This window comes from Nelumbo lutea, chromosome 4 (assembly GCF_056320005.1).
Source record: "Nelumbo lutea isolate HS-2025 chromosome 4, American lotus-T2T, whole genome shotgun sequence".
Classification (NCBI taxonomy): Eukaryota; Viridiplantae; Streptophyta; class Magnoliopsida; order Proteales; family Nelumbonaceae; genus Nelumbo; species Nelumbo lutea.
In genome coordinates this window covers 10,592,126-10,614,193 of record NC_142687.1, presented here as the reverse complement: position 1 = coordinate 10,614,193, position 22,068 = coordinate 10,592,126, and the positions used below count along the sequence as shown (strand labels likewise).

Here is a 22,068-nt window from a genome sequence, read left to right as displayed (position 1 = left end):
TTGAGCTCTCGAGCTTGAGGGCCCAGCCCGCGTATGAGCAGACCCGGAGTGAGCAGTAGCACTTGAGTACGCAGGAGCGCCCGTATGAGTGGTTTCAGCGTAAGGCGCCCCGGCAGTCTCATGCACCGGTGGAGTCACTTTGGGCTCCCTGGGCAGATCCTCTGGTGTATGGTCTGGGGCTTGGGGCTCCTCATCCAGGGGCAGCTCGTTACGAGTTCGCTTGGCAACCCGCTTCCTCCTCTTCATACCTTGGAACAAACGCCCCCCGCAAGTTCTCTCCGCATCCATCACACCTACAGAAACCTACCCGAACTCAGGCCGGCTGCAAAAAGCTTAGCCTCCGTTAAGTAGTGGTGGCACTTTAAGTTTTGTCGTGCCCACTGCCGGAGACCCTTCACCGTCTCTTTATCAAGAGTTACGCCCAAATTGGGAGCGGCCTCACCCCACCCGGTCTGAAAGGGCCATCCTTGTACACTTCGCACGCCGAAGTAGTCCCGCTTCCAAGCCGGGACCTTATTAGGAAGATCGTGCAGAAGCTTGAAACCCTGGCGAGGAGTAAGGTAATACGCCCGTCTCCCCCCTGGAAGAGAACCCGCCTGTCTCTTGAGCATCAAGATAGAGGAGAATATCTCCAAGTCTAAGGGAAAGTTCTGCTCGCAAAAAAGGGAGATTGTCCCCACCAGGTTCCGGATAGAGTTCGGATGATGCTGGCCAATGGTGACACCGAAGTGGTTTATGACTTCGACGAAGAGGGGATGGAAAGGAAGTCGCAACCCTGCAGCAAGCTGCTCTCGAAAAATCACGATCTCGTCGGGACCGTGTTCCCAAGGAAAGCTACCCGAAGGAATAAAATATGTGTACCCCACGGGAAGATTATAAGACAGAAGTTTGGATTGAAGCCCCTCAGGCGTCATGGTCGAAGGGCCAAACCGGTCTAGCATTCGACCTCGGCGGGAGGTAGACGCCAAACTGCCCGAAGCGACTCGACCTACTGGTTCGTAGTCCTCAAACTCCACCTTAGGATCACTGAGGCAGTCTGGGGACACGGCTCGGTTGGTGGAACCTACATCGGCCCTACTCGAAGAGTCGTCTGAGCTATCAAAGCTAGACATTGGGGAAAAGACGAATTCAAGAAATTACTCACCGGAAAGTTTGAAGAAAAACTAAAGAACCGTGAACTGTGTAAATAGCCTTGACGCGAGCTGGAAAAGACTTGGACACGAGCTGAAAGGTTGGACGCGAGCTCAGTAGACAAACCGCAGAAGTGACAAACAACCGGGGTCCCCTACTATTTATAGCTACAGTATCAAGAATCGGCCGTACAGACCAAAGATGATCCGACGACCCACGTTCTTACCGGCCGCACCACCCTTAAGGTCGAGACGTGATTGGCGCACGTCTTTCCGAAAAAAGCGAAACGTCAGCGCATCTTTTTGAAACTGACGTCGCTTCGACACGTGTCTTTTCGAAACTGACGCGCCGCACGTCTCCCTGACAGTCGACCGCGCACGTACAGCAGTGGCGTGCCTTTTTTAAATGACCCGCTGTCACGTCCCAACGGCGTGAGTTGGTTTGAAATTTAAAACGCGCGGTCACAACCACCAGCGTTTTCGAGTAGGCACGTTCCCAGCCTCCTCGGAAACCGAAAGAACCCTAGCAAAAGTGTCTCGTACTGTGAAGGTTTGAAGGACGGGACAAATCCACCAGCTACCTCGCGAAAACTCCCCTTACCATGGCAAGACCCTCGGCGCAAGGAGTGGGGGGCAATTGATGAAGGAAGATTTGGTCCGACCTCTTCATTATGTGACACGTGGCAGAAACGACAGCTCGGCAGAAGGGGCCAAGCCTAGGCGGGGACAAGGGGACACACCGTCGAACTGACCCACCTTGTAACAGCTCGGGATAAACATCGCCGAACTGACCCACCTTGTAACAGCTCGGGATACACTTCGCCGAACTGACCCACCTTGTAACAGCTCGGGATACCCTCCGCCGAACTGACCCACCTTGTAACAGCTCGGGATAAACATCGCCGAACTGACCCACCTTGTAACAGCTCGGGATACACTTCGCCGAACTGACCCACCGTGTAACTGCTCGGGATACACTTCGCCGAACTGACCCATCTTGTAACAGCTCGGGATAGACTTCACCGAACTGACCCACCGTGTAATAGCTCGGGATACACTTCGCCGAACTGACCCATCTTGTAACAGCTCGGGATAGACTTCGCCGAACTGTCACCTTGTAACAGCTCGGGATACACTTCGCCGAACTGACCCACCTTGTAACAGCTCGGGACACTTCGCCGAACTGACCCACCTCATAACAGCTCGGGACAGTTCGCCGAACTGACCCACCTTGTAACAGTTCGGGATACCTCCGAGCTCAAGACCGCCTCGCTCAGCACTTTGCATCATCTTCTAGGCACCAAAGCCAAACAAGTCGTACTATGCCTGACACCAGGGAAGTCCGTGCCCGAGGACGCCACGCCTGACTGACTTGGGATCTGACGTTTGGCAGCAGCACTCTAAACGGCCACCTGCCACCGCCACTGACGCCGCCATCTCCAGTTAGACGGTTAGGCAGTGACGGTTCTGTCTCAACAGAAGGGACGGCGGCCGAGTTGACAAGCGCAAGGGTAATCATACCCGATCTGACAAGGGCCTCGGGACGAGTACACGAAGTGACTATAAGAGCCCCCTGCCCCCTGACAACGGAGGTATGCAAACTTTGCGCTATCTGGTATTACCTTGCTTTTGAAAGATTCTAACTTGAGCTTCAGAGCCTCTACATCGGGTTCCCCCCGGAGCTTTCCCATCTCCTCCGTTTCAGGTTCCCTGCTAGCCCGTTCAGAAGCAAGGCTGCGGACAGCTAAGACCGGCTGGATCGCGCTCCGTCAACTTTTATTGCTTTTTAATTTTTTTGTCAGAGCAAACCATTCATTCGGACCAAACAGTTGAACCGTTCAACTGGAACTGGACCCAGAATGGTTCCCTGTTCATTTTTGCTACAACATAGTCTCACCTTAATGTCATCACTTCTTCTAACTCAAAGTAAAACACGGCAATCCATCGAATGCCATGATTTGACAATTTCAGCCCAGGGCCAAAATCAAATTGCCACATTTGTTTTCCTTTGTATCCATATATAAAGAGTGGCCACTTCGTTTTGCTTCTTATTACATGTAAAAAAAACGTAAACTAGAATTTACATTCGCCCTATTTGCACTCTGCATTTATAATGGCTTAATTTGAAAAACATACAAATACAAATATGTACCATGCAAATGTATATAAAATAATACAAAATATAAGATTTTGCACTCTACACATTTGTATTTGCATTCCTTCCAAACTGATTAAATGGTGCAAATGAAACTTGCATTGCAAACAAATTGAGACTTACATTTTTGAGTTTGCTTATAATGCATTTATGAATATTTGCTGCATGTTAAGTCAAAATTTAAATTATTCACATTAATGTTAGATGATTTACTTTTTATTGGTTTATATTTCACAATATGTTCTTTCAAGATGCATAGACTCATACCAGAATAAAAACTAGAATGCTATTCAGGTCCTAATTTTATCAGTTAACCCCAACCTACCGAAACTATCATTTAACCATACTCGAAAAGACCATCCAATTTGAGCTAAGTCTTAAAATTTTGGTTGTGACATTGTTTTATCACTGATCACATTTTTTGTTTCATGGTGTAATTCTTTTTTTTTTTTTTTTTTGGGTAAATATTTCATGGTGTAATTCATGCACCATGGATTTTGCCTATGTTTTTTGTTCATCTTCTTGTTTCTCAAATTTAAGATAAACAAGTTAACTCACTTTAACATTATTATGCATACGAAAAACATAGTTGTGTTGTTTTTAGGGGTATTATAATCATATTATTATTAAAAAATTTGCATCTGGACCATTGTTTTAAAAGGCTCTTGAGGTGAGGCCAAAGGCCTAAGCCTCGAGGCGAGACTAGGAAAAAAGACTTAGCCTCAATAGCCTTAGACCCCCACCAGCAAGGCTTAGGCCTTAACTATTTATTATGCTAATGTGGAATTTAAGACAAAAAATAAAACCTTGTTTTGTATATATTGGTATAATGAGCAAATAAATAAACATACAAATAATAAAAAATTGCATATAAAATGTATAAGAACATAGCTTGCTTTATTGTTCATGCTTTATTCTTACTCATTTGCACTTTTCTCTCATACTTCATAACCTATTTATTCTAAAGCACATGCATCATATAAATGGTCACTCTTCGCTAATGCATGCTAGTGCAAGAAAGGAGATAGGAATGCCTTTTTATTAAAATAATGTTAGTTTATATCCTTAAAAAGTTTGACTTCTATGGTTTTGTTCTTCTATTTATGAAAAAAAACTACTTCGATAAGATTCTAACCCAAATTGTAATGTCTCTTTGGGGCACAATGTGAATACTCAATACATCCCTTTCGACATATTGGGGTGTATAAATACTTTGAACCATGAATTCATGTCTAATATACCATACAAACCATATAAAATTATAATTTTATATTTTCATGTCTTTATTATTTATGTATTATATCCATTTTTTTTTGTTCAAGTCTTACGCCTCAAAAAGCCTTGAGACTTACACTTTGCCCCAATGAGACAATCGACTCGCCTTGACCATTAGCCTTTTAAAATCTTGATATAAACATAAAATAGTTGATACTTAAATGCATATTTATAATACAGATTTCTACATACATATGTATTATATATATTAGATTTAGGTCGGATGAAATTGTCTAACATCTCGGCCCTAATCCAACACAAAATTAATTGGGTTCATAAATTTCAACTATAACCCAAATCCAAACTTCATTCCGATCCGACCGAACCCGATTTCTTTGGGTGGTCCAAAGTTGCACCCCTAACAACTATGGCCAATTTCGGTTAGTCTATTCCATCAATAGTATTGGAAAATGAAAAATACAGACACTCATTTTGACCGGAGAGCTCTGTATCAATAATGAAAATCATAACGTCGTCGTCACTCGTCACTATGGCTTTAATTAGGTACTAAGGACCCTCAGACCCTGGCGGTGGTGGTTGGTGGACCTTTCCCTCTCTCTCTCTCTCACTCTCGACTTTCAATTCGACCATACTTTGAAAGTTTGAATTAAACAAAGCAACACGTCCTCGTCTATGCTGGGGTCCACGTCCATTGTCCAAGTGTCGAACTCAAATCCAATCTCCAAGCCACGTGGCGTTCTCTTTGAATCTGATGAGTCCAGTCGCAGTAACAAATCAATGATCATCCTTGACAGCGCTGTCGCAATGGGACAATTAATTCCACCTTTGATGAACAGTTGTAAGATTAGGATGATTTGATTACTGACTTTTGACTTTATTAAACCAAAAAGAAAGCGAGGTGTCGGCGGGAACGCCTGTCAGCAACTTCATAAACGCTTCCAATTATCGTATGCCACGTGTCTTAACGAGAACCGATTTCAAGATTGTGACGGACGTGGAAACTGTTTCTTAACTGGATTTAACTGCGTGCTTGGAGTCCGCCCTCTGTTTAAACGCCAAAGCTGAATGCAGAGACCACCAGGTACGGACTCTTTGGTCAAACCTAGATAGAGCTGCAACTGGAAGAGAGATCAAGGACTCAGGTTCAAGGGGTTTGAGAGTTTCTGAAGAGGAGGAGCACCGTTCTTTCTTTCTCCCTCCTCTGCGCTCCAATTTATAAGGTGATCAGTTAAAGGTGGAAAATGTGAGGTTTTTACAGCTCATGGTATCCCTCTGCAACCTTTTTTCTCTTTTGCCCTGTCTTGTGGCATAGTTTTTTTTGCTTGTCTTTTCATGCTTGATTTGTTCTTCGTCGTCGTTCTTGTTGTCGTTTTAGGGTTTCGTTTCCATTTTTCCTGACACATGAAAAGCAGTTGCTTCTCTTCTGCTGTGTTCATCTCTGTGATTTTGGTTATTCGCTTGTTTAATCTGAGTTATGTCGATGCAAAATGTATTAGAATTAAGTTCTAGGTTTTTACTTTTTTTTTTTGGCATCAGTAAACTTCGGTAGAGCGACAAAATATCCATTACGGGGGTTTAGTTTATTGGATGAAATCATGTCAACTTGTCTCTCGTAATCCTTACGAGTGAAATTTGGGCATTTATTCAATCAAGTTTGCCTCGTTATTATTGTGATGGACGATTTCACGTCTTGGTGAAGACTGCAAACAATTTCCAGGTGTATGCTGAGATGGATGACTAGAAAGGGTAGGATCAGAAATTCTATAAAACTGTTAACTGGCCAGTTATGCTCCACGGAGAGTGTTGGGCAGTCAATAAACAGCATGTGCACAAAATGGATGTGGCAAAAATGCTTATACTTGAGAGAATGAGTGGAAAAGCTAGAAAGGATAGGATCAATAATGAATTCATTGGAAAGAACGTAGGAGTATCTTCAATAGGTGATAAAATGGGAGAGAGTAGAATGCATGGAAGACCATGAAAAGCACGTTTAAGAAGAAGTCATCTGTTGCAATTCGAAGGAACTATAAGGGCTAGGGGGGAGGCCAAAAAAGGACATGTGTTTGGGATAAACAGAACGGAATGGCAAAATAGGTTCGTGTAGCTGACCCCATATGTTTGGGATAAGTCTTGGGTCAGAAATGTAGTCATTCAAAGGAACCTAAGAGCCAATAGGTGATAAAATGAAAGAATTTAGACTAAGATGGTTTGGTCACTTGCAGACCACCTGCACCGCTACACCGCTTGTTAGAAGTGTTCAGTTACATGAAAAGCACGTTTAAGAAGAAGTCATCTGTTGCAATTTGAAGGAACTATAAGGGCTAGGGGGAGGCCGAAAAGGGACATGTGTTTGGGATAAACAGAACGGAATGGCAAAATAGGTTCGTGTAGCTGACCCCATATGTTTGGGATAAGTCTAGGGTCAGAAATGTAGTCATTCAAAGGAACCTAGGAGCCAATAGGTGATAAAATGAAAGAATTTAGACTAAGATGGTTTGGTCACTTGCAGACCACCTGCACCGCTACACCGCTTGTAAGAAGTGTTCAGTTACAAGTCGAAGGGGCTAGAAGGGCTAGGGGCAGACCAAAAGGGACAAGGGTTGAGGTGGTAAGAAATGATTTAAGTGCTCATGGTTTAACAATAGTTATGGCATTAAACAGAATGGAATGCTGAAACAGGATTCATGCAGCTGACCCTATATAGTTCGGGATAAGGTTCAGATGATGATGATGATGACTGCTTTTATTCTTCACAAAAGATGGGTTGACACTCTAGTCACTAGGCGGCTTTCTGGTTCAATATCTCTTAAAGCTTTTGAATTTCTGAAACTTGAAAGTGATGCAGATCAGGGGGAATTTTAACCTTGATCATCTGCTTTTTCCTATCATATTGCTTTGATCTCAAAGTTGATACTTAGGAGTAGTAAAATGGAAATATTTTTTACCATAGGCCTTGAGAGAGAAAGTTTAATGGAATCATATTTGTTGATGGCATACCAGTGAAGCTGAAAGAATGCCTTTTTTCAGTGAAATCATATTTGTTGGATTCTTTTAAGCATAAAAGCTATTATCCAATGCTGGTCCCAGATATCCAGGGTACTGGATACAGATCTAAACTCTGGAATTTTAACATGAAATGGCCACTAAGGGAGCAGAATGGAAGGGGTCGTGGTTATGTGCAAGTTTGACAGTTATGGTTAGCAAAGTTGACTTGATTTCTTTGTTGTCCCAATTTCTAGCATATTAGGTATTGCTGAAATGTTCAAGTTGATTTGCTAAATGAATTCATTTAAAAGCAGGAAGTAGAAAACAATCATGACATTTGAGTGACTATGTCAACTGACAGAAAGGATCCAAGAATCTTTTATGGAGGGAGAAGATTATTTGTGCAAACTACAAATCTCAACAACTGCTTTATTCATATCATCAGAATAGTGCTGTTTTTTTTTTGAATTGATAACAAAATGTAATTTATTAATGATCATTGTCAATAGTAGAAGAAAATAACATATAGAAGGGTCCAAAAAGGGGGGGGGGGGGGCAAAGCTCTTCAAAGAAGCCAACACATGGAACAATCCTTGACAAGACATCAAAACTGAAAAAATACACCTCTGATAACAACAAAAAAGGTCACATGAGATATGGAACTTAAGACATAAAGCAGTGGACTGATAATTTTTGAACAAAAATTCTTCTTCACTGTTTTCCCTGCCGCAACTTCTGCTTCCTCTCTTGCCCTATAACCAACCATGTTGAGCCACTGAGTCAGAAAGGGATTTTAGTGGGGTGACTAAAATGTGTGCAAATCTTTAATACGATGCAAGATATTGTTTTTCTAAAGATAGTGGTAATTATGTAAATTTGAGCTATGAGTGGATTCTATCTCTTATCCTTGGGTTATCTATATAGTTAGTGATATTTTTGACTAAAAATGTGTTTGATGCCAAATTATTCAAAGATACATAAAATCTGAGAATGTTTTATTTTTAGTATATTTTATAATATTAAATATGATTATATTTGTGAACATGCATATTTTAATATATCATACATACACTTGCATGTGAAATATGCTGGACCTTTTGTTCCATATCTTAATAACTAGTGTGAGGGCATGTGCCATGCACATGGCAAGTAAAGGTAAAGATATAAATTAACAATATGTGATGAAATTTAACTATTATGACTGCACCATAACCAAAGCAAATATCCAGTTTATAATAGTATAGATGTATTAAATGCATATTTTTTTTTATTGCATCTTGAAGCCGTACACAAACTTTTCTAGTATCAAACTTATACCATTTACATATTTACTATGATTATAAGTTATCCTCAGCGCAAGGTTATATTCTTACTGGTTGAGGTTTATGCATGGGATTTAGCATGAAACTAGTTAAATGCCCAATCTTTGGAACAATATTTCAATTGAAGGGTTGAGACATGGTGTTAGCCTGTGATGCATGCCTAGCATACTGGTGTTGGGCACAATAGGTACCCAATATGACATTCTATATTGCATGGACACTTTCAAAGTATACTTCATTATGTTAACACATTTAGAAATTTTGTATATGTTAGAAATTAAACTTGACAAGATTTTTTTTTCGATAGATTAAACTTGACAAGATATAAGTATTGAGAAATGACCTATAGATTCAAAGACTAAAAGCCCGAAATAAACATAGTAAATGGGATAAAATGTGACTATCCAAGATCTTACTCTTAGGAAATAAAGAGTCCTATCTCTGTTTCTCATATCTTCATTGATGTCACTACTTGATGATATCTCCTCTTTTTTTGTTTTAATTAAAACATGAATCAACTGTTTTGTATGTGTCTTTAGACTGGGTTATAGATTGGGTTAAAGCATTATTGCTACCTATATCTATTGTAATTCAATACTTTTCTGTTATTAATAAAAGTCTTTTTGCTGATAAAAAAAAAGTACCGAAGCATGATTGAAAGACTATCTTATATAGGCTGATAAAAAATACTATCTTATATAGGGAGAACATATAACAAAATAATTATTGCATACAAAAGGATTATAAGAATATTAAGGGGCTTAAAAACTCATTGCATTCTTAAAATGCTTCAATGCCTTTCATTAGTTTCTTTAGGTAAAACAATTTTTAAACCCAAATTTGCCAAAGTAAAATGGTAAAAGCACACATCTGGAATGAACAGTGATAGAAGAAGAAAAAAGGAAGAAATAATGAATAACTCATTCAGGTGGATCCCTAGAATTTAATATTCTTGTGAATTCCCTACTATGATACTTTGCATGTTGGGCTTTGTACCATGGTCTCTCTCCTTGTATGCAAAGGTTTTGCTGTTGCACTGCTAACAGTCCACACTGTAATATTAGTAAAACATTCTTTGATCATTGTTTCTGATTAAAACAATAAAATCATGGGTATGTTTAGAAGATAAATCAGTGCTGTGTTAACTGCTAAGCTTTGGGCTCACATTGTAAGCTTCAATTATAACACTGAAGAATTTTTTTTTTTCTTTTTTGTTTTGTGGTAAAGTTCAGATGAATTGGTGAAGGAATTCCTATAATGTTTCCCTTGGAGACCAGTTGTGAAATTTTTCAATGGTTCTGTACTTTTTCTGAATTCTGATGCCTAGATATTTTCTATTTCTTTCTGAGGTCTGTCTTTATATGTTTCTCTGTCTATGTTGAGTGTCTCTTTGATATGTGATCTCCAGAGCAGTTTGGACCAAATATGGCTTCTGCTGGCATAGCCCCTTCAGCAGTCGGAAACCCTGATGGCAATTCAATGTCTGTTGACAAACTTCCTGAGGAAATTAATGAGATGAAGATCAGAGATGATAAGGTTGTAATTGCTTTTTCCGCCAAATATTTTGGAGGAACCAGTTCTATATTTTGTGATTGTTTCTACTCCTTGATGCCCCATATTCTTGCTGAACCTTTTTTTTTCCCTTCGTAGGAAATGGAAGCAACTGTTGTGGATGAAAATGGGACTGAAACAGGTCACATTATTGTAACAACAATTGGTGGTAGAAATGGTCAACCCAAACAGGTGTATCATGGTTGATCTTTTTGGTTAACTATTGGATTATTTGTTGTTTATTTAGGTTGCAGGGAGAAAAGTTGTTATTATAAAAAAGAATATGTGAATGGTTAAATCAATAAAGGAAACACCACCTCCTAAAACCCACTCCAAACATTACCCCGACCATCACCTCCCAAAACTCCAAGAACAAAATTTAAACAGCAAATACAAAATAACAAACCCACCGTTTACAAAACACAACCAAGCAAAAAATCTTCCAACAATTCAGGATAAGCAGTAAACTGAACCCCCAAAACCCACCCTTCAACCTTAACTATGCCTAAAAACAATCACTATCTTCTCCAACAAGCAGATTCTTCAAACACCACCTCCTAAAACCCACTCCAAACATAACCCCGACCATCACCTCCCAAAACTCCAAGAACAAAATTTAAACAGCAAATACAAAATAACAAACCCACCGTTTACAAAACACAACCAAGCAAAAAATCTTCCAACAATTCAGGATAAGCAGTAAACTGAACCCCCAAAACCCACCCTTCAACCTTAACTATGCCTAAAAACAATCACTATCTTCTCCAACAAGAAGATTCTTCAATCACTGCCTACCACCATTTGAACCTTAAAGCTCAATTAGCTGGCTACTAAAGAGACAATTGACACCACCTCAATACCTCTCTTAAAGATTTTTTTCCACCTTTTTGATAGGCCCTATCCCAAACACACCACCTCTCAACTCAGCAAGCACTTTGGAAACTGGGATAGTTTGATAACATTTATACCTGTTAAAGTGTTTAACTGCATTAATATTCTTCTTACTGTCTTTCACTTATTTTGAATTGTCATTAATCATCTCCAACTCCAAAACTGCATTTTTTTCTCAAATGTCTTGAACTCATCCCCCTTTCCAAAACCTCCTCTATCAACCACCCCACTATTTCCAGCTAAACCCATTCTGCCTTGAGCCTCCTTAAACCCTAAATTGAAACCATCCTCAGCTTGAACGTTCTTCTCTTCCTCCCAACCCCTCTCCCCCCAACTCTTTAAATGTCTTTCTTGCAAATTTTGAGTTCTTCTATGCTTATCATTTCAAGATTTGAAGTCCTCGAGGGTTCAAGGCAGTACATATTGATTCTTTTTGATCAGCAGGCAGTACATGTTGATTGAACCCTCACAAATAAGAAAGCTAATACAGAAGAAACTAGTATTTAACTTTAAACTGAATAATTTAATTTAATAATCTCTATTTTATTATTATAATTTCAAAAAGTTAAGAATACAAAAGTATCCAAGAGCATGTGAAAAATATCTTGGCGATTAAGCAAGGCAACCCTCCATGAGAACCTTATTGCCTAGGCATCACCTTTACAACTATGGAATAATTTGTTGAAACCTATCATTTTATATATTTTAAAATTGTTCATGCTATAGAGTATATTCAGAAGTGTCTATGCATTATCTGGTGTCATATCTGCAGGTAGTGTCTGACACTGGTACACCTGGTATCTACAAGTATATGGGTAGTCAATGCTAGTTCAGTTGTCACTAAATGATACCTTAGTTTCATATTGTTTCACCTTAACAGGAAAATGAACTTTTGGTCTCTTTAAGATGTTTCATGCTGTGGTCTGTTTGTCTATGGTAAGACTTGAGAAAACATGATTAAAGTGTAAAATGGTATGATGAGGAGACATTCTTAGCAATTAGGTTATGCCCTCAAACTAGTATGGATTTTCTTGTTCTACACATATTTGCCCCTGCACCTCCTCTCTTCCCTTGTATGATTTGTTGTTATGTGAAATTAAGGTGTGTGCAAGTAAAGTATTCTATGGCAATGTATATGATTTGTTCAAAGTAACAGAGATTCCTCTGCATATTATGGTTCACCCGCTCTAATGCATTTTGAATTGTTGTCAGACTATAAGTTACATGGCTGAGCGTGTTGTTGGACATGGTTCATTTGGTATTGTGTTTCAGGTGATTTATTGAATCAATCATCATATTTTGAATCCATCGAATGATAAACTATTGTTGTCTAAGTTTATGAGGCAGTTCTCTCCAGACTGAAATTTTAACATACTCTAGCTTCAATAACTTTGTTCTGCAGGCTAAGTGCCTAGAAACAGGGGAAACTGTGGCAATCAAGAAGGTTTTGCAGGATAAGAGATATAAGAACCGGGAATTGCAGACAATGCGCCTTCTTGATCACCCCAATGTGGTCTCACTAAAACATTGCTTCTTTTCGACAACAGAAAAGGATGAATTGTACCTCAATTTGGTTCTTGAATATGTACCTGAAACAGTTTATCGTGTATCAAAGCACTATAGCCGGGCAAATCAACGAATGCCTATGATATATGTCAAACTCTATACATACCAGGTCTGGAATTTTGAATACACAATTCCTCTAGTTTTGTTTGACATAATGGAAGAAGAAAATGAATTCATTGAATTATTGTTTTCTTGGCATTGATTTTTAAAAAAGTATTTATTTCTTACTGCGACCTGAAAAACTTTGTATCAACCAATATTTGCTGCTTTGGATGCAAACTTACCTGATGTTGATTAAAATTGTTTTTATTTGTTTTTTTCCCTTCTTGTTGGTTGTTGTATTAGATTCATAGCCTTGAGCCCTTCACAATACTATGTCTCTAATCTATAAATACGTGTTATAGACACAAAACCTGCTTCCTCCTGAATTGTACTTGGAACTCACAATTTGTTATATTTATTCATCCATTTTTCATCAGAAATAGATTAAAAGGAACTTCTAAGTGCAGATAAAGAGGAAGCAAAGCACACAGTACAACTTACAATACATCCAATTGAAATAATGTGTTAACCATGAGAACGCAATATCAACCTGAAGAGAATCTAGCATCAGCAGATATTGGAATAAAATCACTCTGAATGCTGTTCAATTGAAAGTGTAGGATCTAGCATTTAATAAGTTTCACATTAACGTCCATTTGGACAGCATCCAGCCAACCACCAATTGAGAACTCCTCTATATGCAATCTCTCCCAGCCTAATGCAACCCAGTCTTGTGTCCTGATCCCAAAGAGAAGGGCTATAATTACTGTTCTAAGGGGGACTCCTTTATTGAATCAGAGAAAACAATTAGAATTTTACTTTATCTTATCCAAGCATTTAATTTTGTTCCCCTTTCAGATTGTCCTTTGTTTTTGGTAACATTTCCTGTACTATCTTTCAATATCTTACTTCATACTTGTTTCCATAGTAAACTATTATTTTACTATACTTACCATATTATTGTTTCTATTTCATCTTTGAGAGTTTCTTTCTTGAAACAAGAAGAAAAGAAACCAGACTTGACTGGATCTCACAATCAGTTAACCATTGTTTCTGTGAAAGAATATTTTCTTAACATATATTAAAACATTAGAGTTTATTTTATGGGATTGGAATAGATATTGGTTTCCTGACAATGATGAAAAAGAAACAGTGCTGATCTGGCACATGACATTGTTGATAAACATGGCACACCTCCATTGGAACTACGAAAAAATGCCCCTTTATATAATAATAAGCATTAGTAGAAGGACAATTTTTCCCTTTCAATTAGTTAGGGTTGCCCCCCCCCCCCCCCCCCCATCAGAAATGGGATGTGCCTATTTCCAAACCAAAAAACAAGAATAAACAAAAGAATTGTGGCACAGTTAATGGTTTTCTTGGTGATTCACCCTTGTTGGTAAGGGCTTGGCAGGGTAGTTTCATCATTTCTGGTTTTGTGGAGTTTGTGAATATGTTAGGGTATGGTGGATTGAAATGGTAAGGTATCTATAAATAAATAAAAACAAAAATATAAAGTCATGCCTCTGTGGTTTTGCTTCTTCATATTTTTCTTCTTTCTGTTAGTACAATGATCGTTTATCATCCATACAAAAATCAGTGTAGTTACAGAAAGAAGCCGAGCGATGACATGTAACATCTTATTGTTTGCATATGGTTTCCTTCTTCATGTTCAATAATCAAATTTTCATCCAGATACCAGTCCCCCGTCTCTCTGCTGTGGTTTATTCTAATGTTCTGCCTTTTAGGTGTTATTTGTGGTGGCTAATGGTGGAATTTATTTTTGTTTTAGCTAATAAAAATGATAGTTTTTAAAAACCAACATCATGCATATTGGAAAACAGTTCCTTGTTAATTCCAAAATTTTGAAGATTTCTGCTTTTTATGGACAATGGCAGATCTGTAGGGCATTGGCATATATTCATGGGGGCATCGGAGTTTGTCACAGGGACATCAAGCCACAAAATCTATTGGTTTGTGTTAGAAGATCAGAGACCTTCTGTCTTTATGATTTAAAACTCTTCATTAACCCTGCTGCTCTTTCAGGTCAACCCTCACACACACCAGCTCAAGCTTTGTGACTTTGGGAGTGCAAAAGTGCTGGTATGTTACCATTTTTTTACATGTTGATGCATGTTCCTGTTTTTGATAACTAAGCTAAATTTTGTTTTTAAACTGAAAAGTTTCCTTGTAACTGTAATTTAATTGCGAATTCAGGAAATAGAGCAGATGTGAAATACATGTGGTTAGTGTGGCACATGGTTCAAAGTATTGATATGCATTGTACTGTATTGTTTTTCTTTTTATCAGTGTACTGTATTGTGTTGTAGTTTATTGGTTTTTAGGGTCACGAAACACTAAATACTAGGATTTAGGACATGTAGCCATGTTCAATGTTTACTACCCTCCTCAGAGATGGCCATGCTCAACGCTTGACACCTGGAACAATTTTTATCCATCAGTATTGTTCCTTTGAATTGTGCAATGTGCAAAAATTGCATATTGCTTGTGCATGTTGATACTATGAACCATGGTGTGGCAATAGTTCTTAAAATGATCAAGGGAGCCATTGCAGGTTGTTTCTTTTATTGCATTGGGAGGAGTGTGCAACACCATCAATTGCAGTCTCTCTCTGGTATCTTCCATTTCTATGAAGGCTCTTGAAGGTGTTGCACAATAATCTTTCAGGAAGTGTGCCTGCCACACCAATGCAGCTTTGATTCATATCCATCACTAATGGTCGGATTTGCCCATATCTGTCAAAAAATTGTCAGATTTGTCCATCATTACATGATGTATGACCCACGACCCTTCTTAAGTTCCATTTCTTTTTGTTCCTTTCTTTCTAGATGCTCGCAAATGCCAAATGCCATGTTTCCACGTAGACCATTTCTTTGTCATTTTTTAATGGATTCCTGTTAATGATCTCTTGGTTTCCCTCTCCATTGATAGATACCTAAGCTTCTTTCTGATCTATTAATGTAACAGGTCAAGGGCGAGCCAAACATATCATATATTTGTTCACGTTACTATCGGGCACCTGAACTCATCTTTGGGGCAACAGAATACACAACTGCAATTGACATTTGGTCAGCGGGTTGTGTCCTTGCTGAACTACTTCTTGGACAGGTCTCTGCAAGGAATTGATTTGTTTTTATTGATATGTGACAATAATTGGGAGTACTGATCCTTCCATTGTTTTCTCTTTCTTTTCTTTCTTAATAGCCTCTCTTTCCTGGGGAGAGTGGAGTTGACCAGCTTGTTGAGATAATCAAGGTAAATTTATTCCAAGGCTTATACAATAAGGGCTCTGTTTCAATATTAATGCTCAGTTTGGAAAGAGTACAAATACAAAAGTGTACGGCCTAAAACCTTGCATATTGTATTTATAAAACCTTGTATTTGTATTTGTACTCTTCCCAAACTGTGCCTAAAGGGGCAGAAATGTTCATTCTCTATGTTAAAGTTGTGAAAATTTAATTAGCTCTATTTCATTATGTCAAAGTTGTGAGCAACTGAGCGTATCTTAGTTGGGTTTCAGGTGCTTGGTACTCCCACACGAGAAGAAATCAAATGTATGAATCCCAACTACACAGAGTTTAAATTTCCACAGATCAAGGCTCATCCCTGGCACAAAGTGAGCACCATGTGTCTCCATGTTATCTAGGATTTATGCATGAAAGCTTCTTGGTATTACTTACAATTGAGGTTTTACATTATTTTCATTTGTTCAGATATTCCACAAGCGCACGCCCCCAGAAGCAGTTGATCTTGTCTCAAGACTCCTTCAGTATTCTCCAAATCTACGATGCACTGCTGTGAGTGCTTCCTCTGCCCCAATACTACCTCCTTTCAATAACAAGGAGGTGGGGGGGGGGGGGGGGTCCATTTCCTTTCTTTTTACAATTTGTGGAATCCATTTATTTGTTTGAATGCTTTTTTATGCTATTTATACATCTTGCCAAATGGATCATTTATTTAATTTTGATGTTGCTCATATGTTCTTGAATTTGTGGGGGGATATTTTATGCAGTTGGAGGCCTGCGTTCATCCATTCTTTGATGAACTTCGTGATCCAAGCACTCGTCTTCCTAATGGGCGCCCTTTGCCTCCTCTTTTCAACTTTAAACCTCAAGGTTGCTTTCCTTCTTACTGTGCGTGCTCATTTACTCTGTTTTGACTGCCTGCTGATGTCATGTAACCTTTTACATTTGCAGAGCTAAAAGGAGCAACTTTAGAGCTCCTTGCAAAACTGATCCCTGAACATGCTCGGAAGCAGTGCCCCTTCCTTGGTTTCTAAGCTGTAACATTACATGGTCATAGATATGAAGTTGTCAAGTGTAACATAATGAATGCCCGGCATGTAGTTTCAAGAAATACAAACTGCGCAGTTAAAATTGTTGTTTTGGGTTTCTTCCAGAACACTGTTGAAAGCCGCTTGTTTAACCATGTATTGCACTGCTTGTCATAATATTCGATCCGGAAATGACGTTGAAAAATTATGCTGGGTATCGTATCCATATTCAGCTATTGACAGGCTAAAACATTTTCCCTCTTGTTTTTCTCCCTGGTATTCTTGCTTTTGTATGGACTTGCTTGGACCTCTTCCTTGCTGTATTTTCCTACTTGTATCGACTGGTTTGGTTTGTATCCTAAGAAACAAAGATATATGAATTATCAGTAATAAATGAAGAGTGCCAGAATCAATGAATTTACCCTGCTGATAATGAATGAATTTGTGAAAACAGCATTTTGTCAGACAAGTTCGGATTTTATTTGGAAAACTTTTATTTTTAAACCAGACCTCGGCTGACAGCTGATCCATAAAAAAGGAATAAAGAAAAACCCACAAAAATTATTTGATTGCGGGTGCTGTGCTGCAAAATTTTAATGCCCCTTTTTCTGACAAGTATAATCCCTAAGATGCATCGTATTCTGTTGAATAATATTGTAGACGCGCACCAGGAGGCAGCACGTCTGTCCAATACAATACCACTTTCATCTCCTCAAAATGCCAAAATAAACCGTAATTCCCACGGAACAGATAGATTAGTGGTAGCTATGTAGTTTAGACGACGATGATTCTACATTCCTTTAATGCCACATCTCCTTCCATCCTACCCTCTTCCCTTCATCCCTCACTAGGTTTGTTTGGAAGGTGCATAATTGTTCTTACCCTTTGTCCAACCATTTGTGGTTTTTATTGTCATTTAAGAAGTCTTTTTTTTTTGTCTGTTTCAAGTTCCAGATGACTGTTTAGGTGAATGTGAGATATCATAGTTGTTTCTCTTGTAATGGTAAATGTAAGCTTTTCTGTCTGTGGAGGAAACTCGAAGAGTTTGAGTTTGCTGCTTCAATGGATACATACACCGTTTAAAATGTGATGTATGCATAAATAAAGTCTGTCTTTCTATAAAATCTACTTTTAATTAACTATCTAAAATAATTAGTAAAATATCTTGGCAAAGGAAATAACCAATCTCTCTAAATCAATGTTATTTTACTTCTTTAGTGTACATTACATATGTTTGCTTTCTATTCATTGAATCAACGTATCATGTGTAACACCAATATCAAAATATATGCGGCTTTAGTACTGCTTTGGGCAATGGACTATTTTCACCCATGGCCCAATTCTACTCTATGAATTAGCCGACCCTATATAGTTGGGACAAGGCTTAGATGATGATGGTGATGATACAAAACTCTATGAACTACATATATATATATATCTAGTTTGCAACCAATCTCACAGCACTATTGGTGGCTCTAGAGGTTTTAAGTCGAGGCTCAGACTCAGAGCTCGGTGTGGATAGGGTTGTTTCTACTGATGAGTGTCATAAGTTCGGTATCCTTTGTGTTGTCTGGGTGGGTCTTCTTGTCTGAGAACCGCAAGCAATCGGCAGAGGGATGCACGAATCCATATCCAAATCCTGTGGCAGAGTTGCAGTAGGTCTCAACTGTTCCGTCCTCCTTCTCCAGGTTGACATTACTCAGGACTATGTGGCTGCATGGAACTGTATCGCTGCACGCAAATTTCATAGCTTTTGCGCTCTTAGTAGTCCCACTGATGTTTCGGTACATGATTTGGCTTATTTGCACAGCCGATGTCTGATAATGCAAAGAAGAGAGCGAGGGTTTAGGGTTAGTTTAAACTTTAAACCTGCAGCAGTCATTCTTGATCATGAGCTATATATGTTTAGTAGGTGCAATTCTTAATCTTCTTATGTGTAGTCTTCAATGTCTAGTTCAGTCGATGAAATGAATACTGAAGAATCGTCATGCAAATATGCAATGCAACAACACCAAAGCTATGGGATGAAGAGTCCCAAGGTTACAACTATTAGTAGTGTACCTGATTCTGACAAGATTTTGGGGAGTCGCAGTAGAATTGATCGATGATGATGGGATTTTCAACTTCGTCCATCTGCACATTTTCAAAGCGTATTGCGCGAACGTAGCCGGATCCTCCCTGCACGGAAAATTAAAAGATAAATCATATCTCACCGAAAAAAACAAAAACAAAAATGGTCGAAACTCTTTTCTGGGTATGGACGTATTGTTTGGGGTGCCCACAAGGCTACAACTACAGAACAATTAATCCTTGCTTGTCTGTTTGTTTGGAGAAAGATTTACCTGCCAAGTCTTAATCCTGACGCCATTAGTAGTCTCCCTAAGGAGTGCAGTGTCCAAAACCACCTTCGAGACGATGCCTACGGAATTGTCTTTGCCAAGGCTCCCTATGCTGAATGTTTATTATAACCGAAAAAAAAAAAGAAGAAGCTTTCAGAGCCATAAACATTAATTGCTACTCATACTCTGCCCATATCTGTTTGCTACCACCCAAAAATCAACATACCTGATGCCGTGGCCTGGTCCGCAATAGATGTTCTTCATCTTGATAGCTGAGCTAGCATTGACGATGGAGATGCAATCATCACCTATGCATCAAAACCACAGACCCATGATATACAACTTGTAACTTGTTTAGGAGATGTAGTCTGTAGAAAGAGATCTAGAGAGAGAGAGAGAGAGAATCAAATTTCATTGTGAAACAACGTAACTGAGCTTTCAGTTATGAATGTTTCCTTTGACGGTTTAACTGCCAGTCAGATCAGATCCCATAAAATACCGTCAAAATGGGGCTCAAAATGCTCACTTGGTCAGGGCCTCGGTGGTTTGAGATTAAACCGCCGGGCAGATTCGGGCTAACCCAGTTTAGTCCATTGCTTCAAGTTTTAGCCTTTAAGATATAATAAGCTTATCAACCCAGAGAAAAGAAAGAAATAAGAATGCAGCTGGGGCCGTGGGGAATGGAATAATGTATGGAAAACCTGTTCCAATTTTGCAATTTTGAATCGCAACATTAGTGGAGGCAGTGATATGGATTCCATCAGTGTTGGGACTGTTCCCTGGAGCCGAGACTAGGACGTTGGTTACTCGAACTGATGTGCAGCGAGAGATGATGAAGTGCATTTGTTGACTGTTCTGAATGGTAAGATCTTTCACCCTCACCGCCGTGCTCGAATCTATCGTTAAGGCCTGCATTCATTCAATATAATCACTGCTCCTACGTGCATTATATGTACTGTTGCTTAAAACAACTAATAAAAAAGTAATGCTATTTGAAACCATTGGCGATCGATGATGAGTGGGTGTGGGTTAATGGAAGGTAGTCCTTACTGTTGGTGCTCCTCTGCATGGCTGTCAAAAACAGATTAAAATTAAAATGGAACATCAGCAAATTAAGAAAATAGTGCTGGTTGACAGAAAAGAGATCAATATTGGAACAGAATTAATAATTAAGATGGAAGAATTTACATTTGATTTGTTTCTTTTGCAGGATGAATCCCACCATTTTCGGCCTGAGCCATCTATAACCCCACTACCTTGGAAAACCACCTTATTCAGTTTGGAGAAATCAAGCCAAATTCTTGGGTTGTTGGGGTCCCATCTCTTTGGATCATCTGGCGCTACTATTGTTCCGTCGATCTGCATTATTTAACGTTCATTCTGAAACCTCAGCTCATCACCGGTGATTAATACCCAAATTACTGAATGATTTGGTACCTGGATGATGAACTTGTCGCCACAGGGCCCTATGAATCTAGTGGCACTAACGAGATAACGTCGTCCTGCAGGCACCAAGAAAACTGATTTTGGAGCAGAGCATGCTTTATTCCATGCACTCACGAAGGCCTGAAATATTAAATATATAAAATCAATATATCGAGAACACAGAGGAAAAGTTCTTTTGTGTTTCTTGGTTTTTTTTTTCCCTTCAATTTAATTTATAAAATATCAATAAATAAAGAAAATTTTCACACTTGGGTATCATCAGCAACTCCATCTCCAACTGCACCAAAGCTATCTACATTAAAAAGGGTCTTGCCACCACGTTCGCTTCTCCATCCTGGGGTCTCGAGAAGTTCCTCTTCTATCTCTGTGACACCGAAATTCAAGTCTTCATCAAGTTCTCCAAGCATGGCAATGTCGTCATATATGTTATTCTCTGCAACTCCATGAGCTCCAGCTACCAGCAGAAAAACAAGAAGCAACACAAGGGAAAACTTCTCCATGTTTTCTTACGTGTGTGATGACTATGTTTTTGTAGGAACTTCTGAGTTCTGATTTATATAAATCAAGGGGAAGACATGGTTTTGATTTATATACGTGACATTAGTGGTGAAAATGAAGAGTTTGGGAGGGTTGCATATGGCTTGGCTTTGAAGAAGATGAAGGTGTCTTCTTTCTTTATTCTTTATCCACATGCCTAGACTTTAAGTAGAAGGGAAAAATGTTTTGGAATATTTGGCTTTACTCTTCCACCATTGAGCTCAAAATTCACCCAAATCCCAAGCTTTTCTGGAAATCTTGATCTGATCTACGGGTACATGACTACATGCCGGCAGTTTTCCTGCTTTGCCTTGGCATATCAATGACATAAATGAAGAAATAATTGAGCCGCTTTCAGGTTCCACTCGTTTCAGTGCTGCGATGACCCATTTGCCACCCATTATCTACTTGAATGCTACGTTATGTAGCATTACATGTTTGCTCTGGCCTATCCCCATCTTACGGCAGTCCAAACAGACCATCAATGGGCCTATGGACGAATAATTTATTAGCCCAACCTTTCTGGGTTTGGATTTATTTTGTTATTATAACTTGCAGACCCAATAAACAGAAT

The 22,068-nt window shown here is 39.1% G+C and overlaps 2 protein-coding genes and 1 long non-coding RNA gene across 4 annotated transcripts; 2 read left to right on the top strand and 1 right to left on the bottom strand.

Annotated features, from left to right (window-relative positions):
* Window positions 1-5,524: 5,524 nt before the first annotated feature.
* On the top strand, window positions 5,525-17,585 carry SK13 (shaggy-like kinase 13). Of its 2 annotated transcripts, none has more exons than XM_088985923.1 (13): window positions 5,525-5,785; window positions 10,242-10,364; window positions 10,479-10,571; window positions 12,483-12,542; window positions 12,673-12,945; window positions 14,777-14,851; window positions 14,925-14,981; window positions 15,867-16,007; window positions 16,104-16,154; window positions 16,420-16,515; window positions 16,613-16,696; window positions 16,912-17,014; window positions 17,096-17,585. In XM_088985923.1, exons 1-13 carry the CDS (start codon window positions 5,783-5,785, stop codon window positions 17,176-17,178), a joined length of 1,242 nt encoding a protein of 413 aa, XP_088842049.1. In that variant the 5' UTR covers window positions 5,525-5,782; the 3' UTR covers window positions 17,179-17,585. The 2 variants fall into 2 exon arrangements, with proteins under 2 accessions (XP_088842049.1, XP_088842048.1); XM_088985922.1 differs by having other exon boundaries at window positions 10,237-10,364.
* A 761-nt stretch (window positions 17,586-18,346) lies between these two features.
* Window positions 18,347-21,457, bottom strand: LOC148853873 (putative polygalacturonase At1g80170). Its single transcript, XM_088983007.1, has 9 exons — window positions 21,206-21,457; window positions 20,949-21,077; window positions 20,700-20,870; window positions 20,562-20,582; window positions 20,213-20,420; window positions 19,738-19,819; window positions 19,515-19,623; window positions 19,234-19,350; window positions 18,347-18,989 (listed from the first exon to the last, which is right to left on the bottom strand). Exons 1-9 carry the CDS (start codon window positions 21,455-21,457, stop codon window positions 18,675-18,677), a joined length of 1,404 nt encoding a protein of 467 aa, XP_088839133.1. The 3' UTR covers window positions 18,347-18,674.
* LOC148853874 (uncharacterized) lies at window positions 20,142-21,218 on the top strand. Its single transcript, XR_016112566.1, has 2 exons — window positions 20,142-20,373; window positions 20,722-21,218. It is a non-coding gene; the product is annotated as an uncharacterized LOC148853874 (long non-coding RNA).
* Window positions 21,458-22,068: the final 611 nt, after the last annotated feature.

Excerpts from the sequence above, each read along its gene's own strand:
- SK13 (XM_088985923.1), top strand. Across the intron at positions 10,365-10,478 it reads TGAAGATCAGAGATGATAAG|GAAATGGAAGCAACTGTTGT; the intron begins GTTGTAATTGCT and ends TTCCCTTCGTAG. Across the intron at positions 12,946-14,776 it reads TCAAACTCTATACATACCAG|ATCTGTAGGGCATTGGCATA; the intron begins GTCTGGAATTTT and ends GGACAATGGCAG.
- LOC148853873 (XM_088983007.1), bottom strand. The coding sequence starts at position 21,457 with ATGGAGAAGTTTTCCCTTGTGTTGCTTCTTGTTTTTCTGCTGGTAGCT. Across the intron at positions 19,624-19,737 it reads GGACCAGGCCACGGCATCAG|CATAGGGAGCCTTGGCAAAG; the intron begins GTATGTTGATTT and ends ATAAACATTCAG. Across the intron at positions 19,351-19,514 it reads TCAGGATTAAGACTTGGCAG|GGAGGATCCGGCTACGTTCG; the intron begins GTAAATCTTTCT and ends TTTTCCGTGCAG.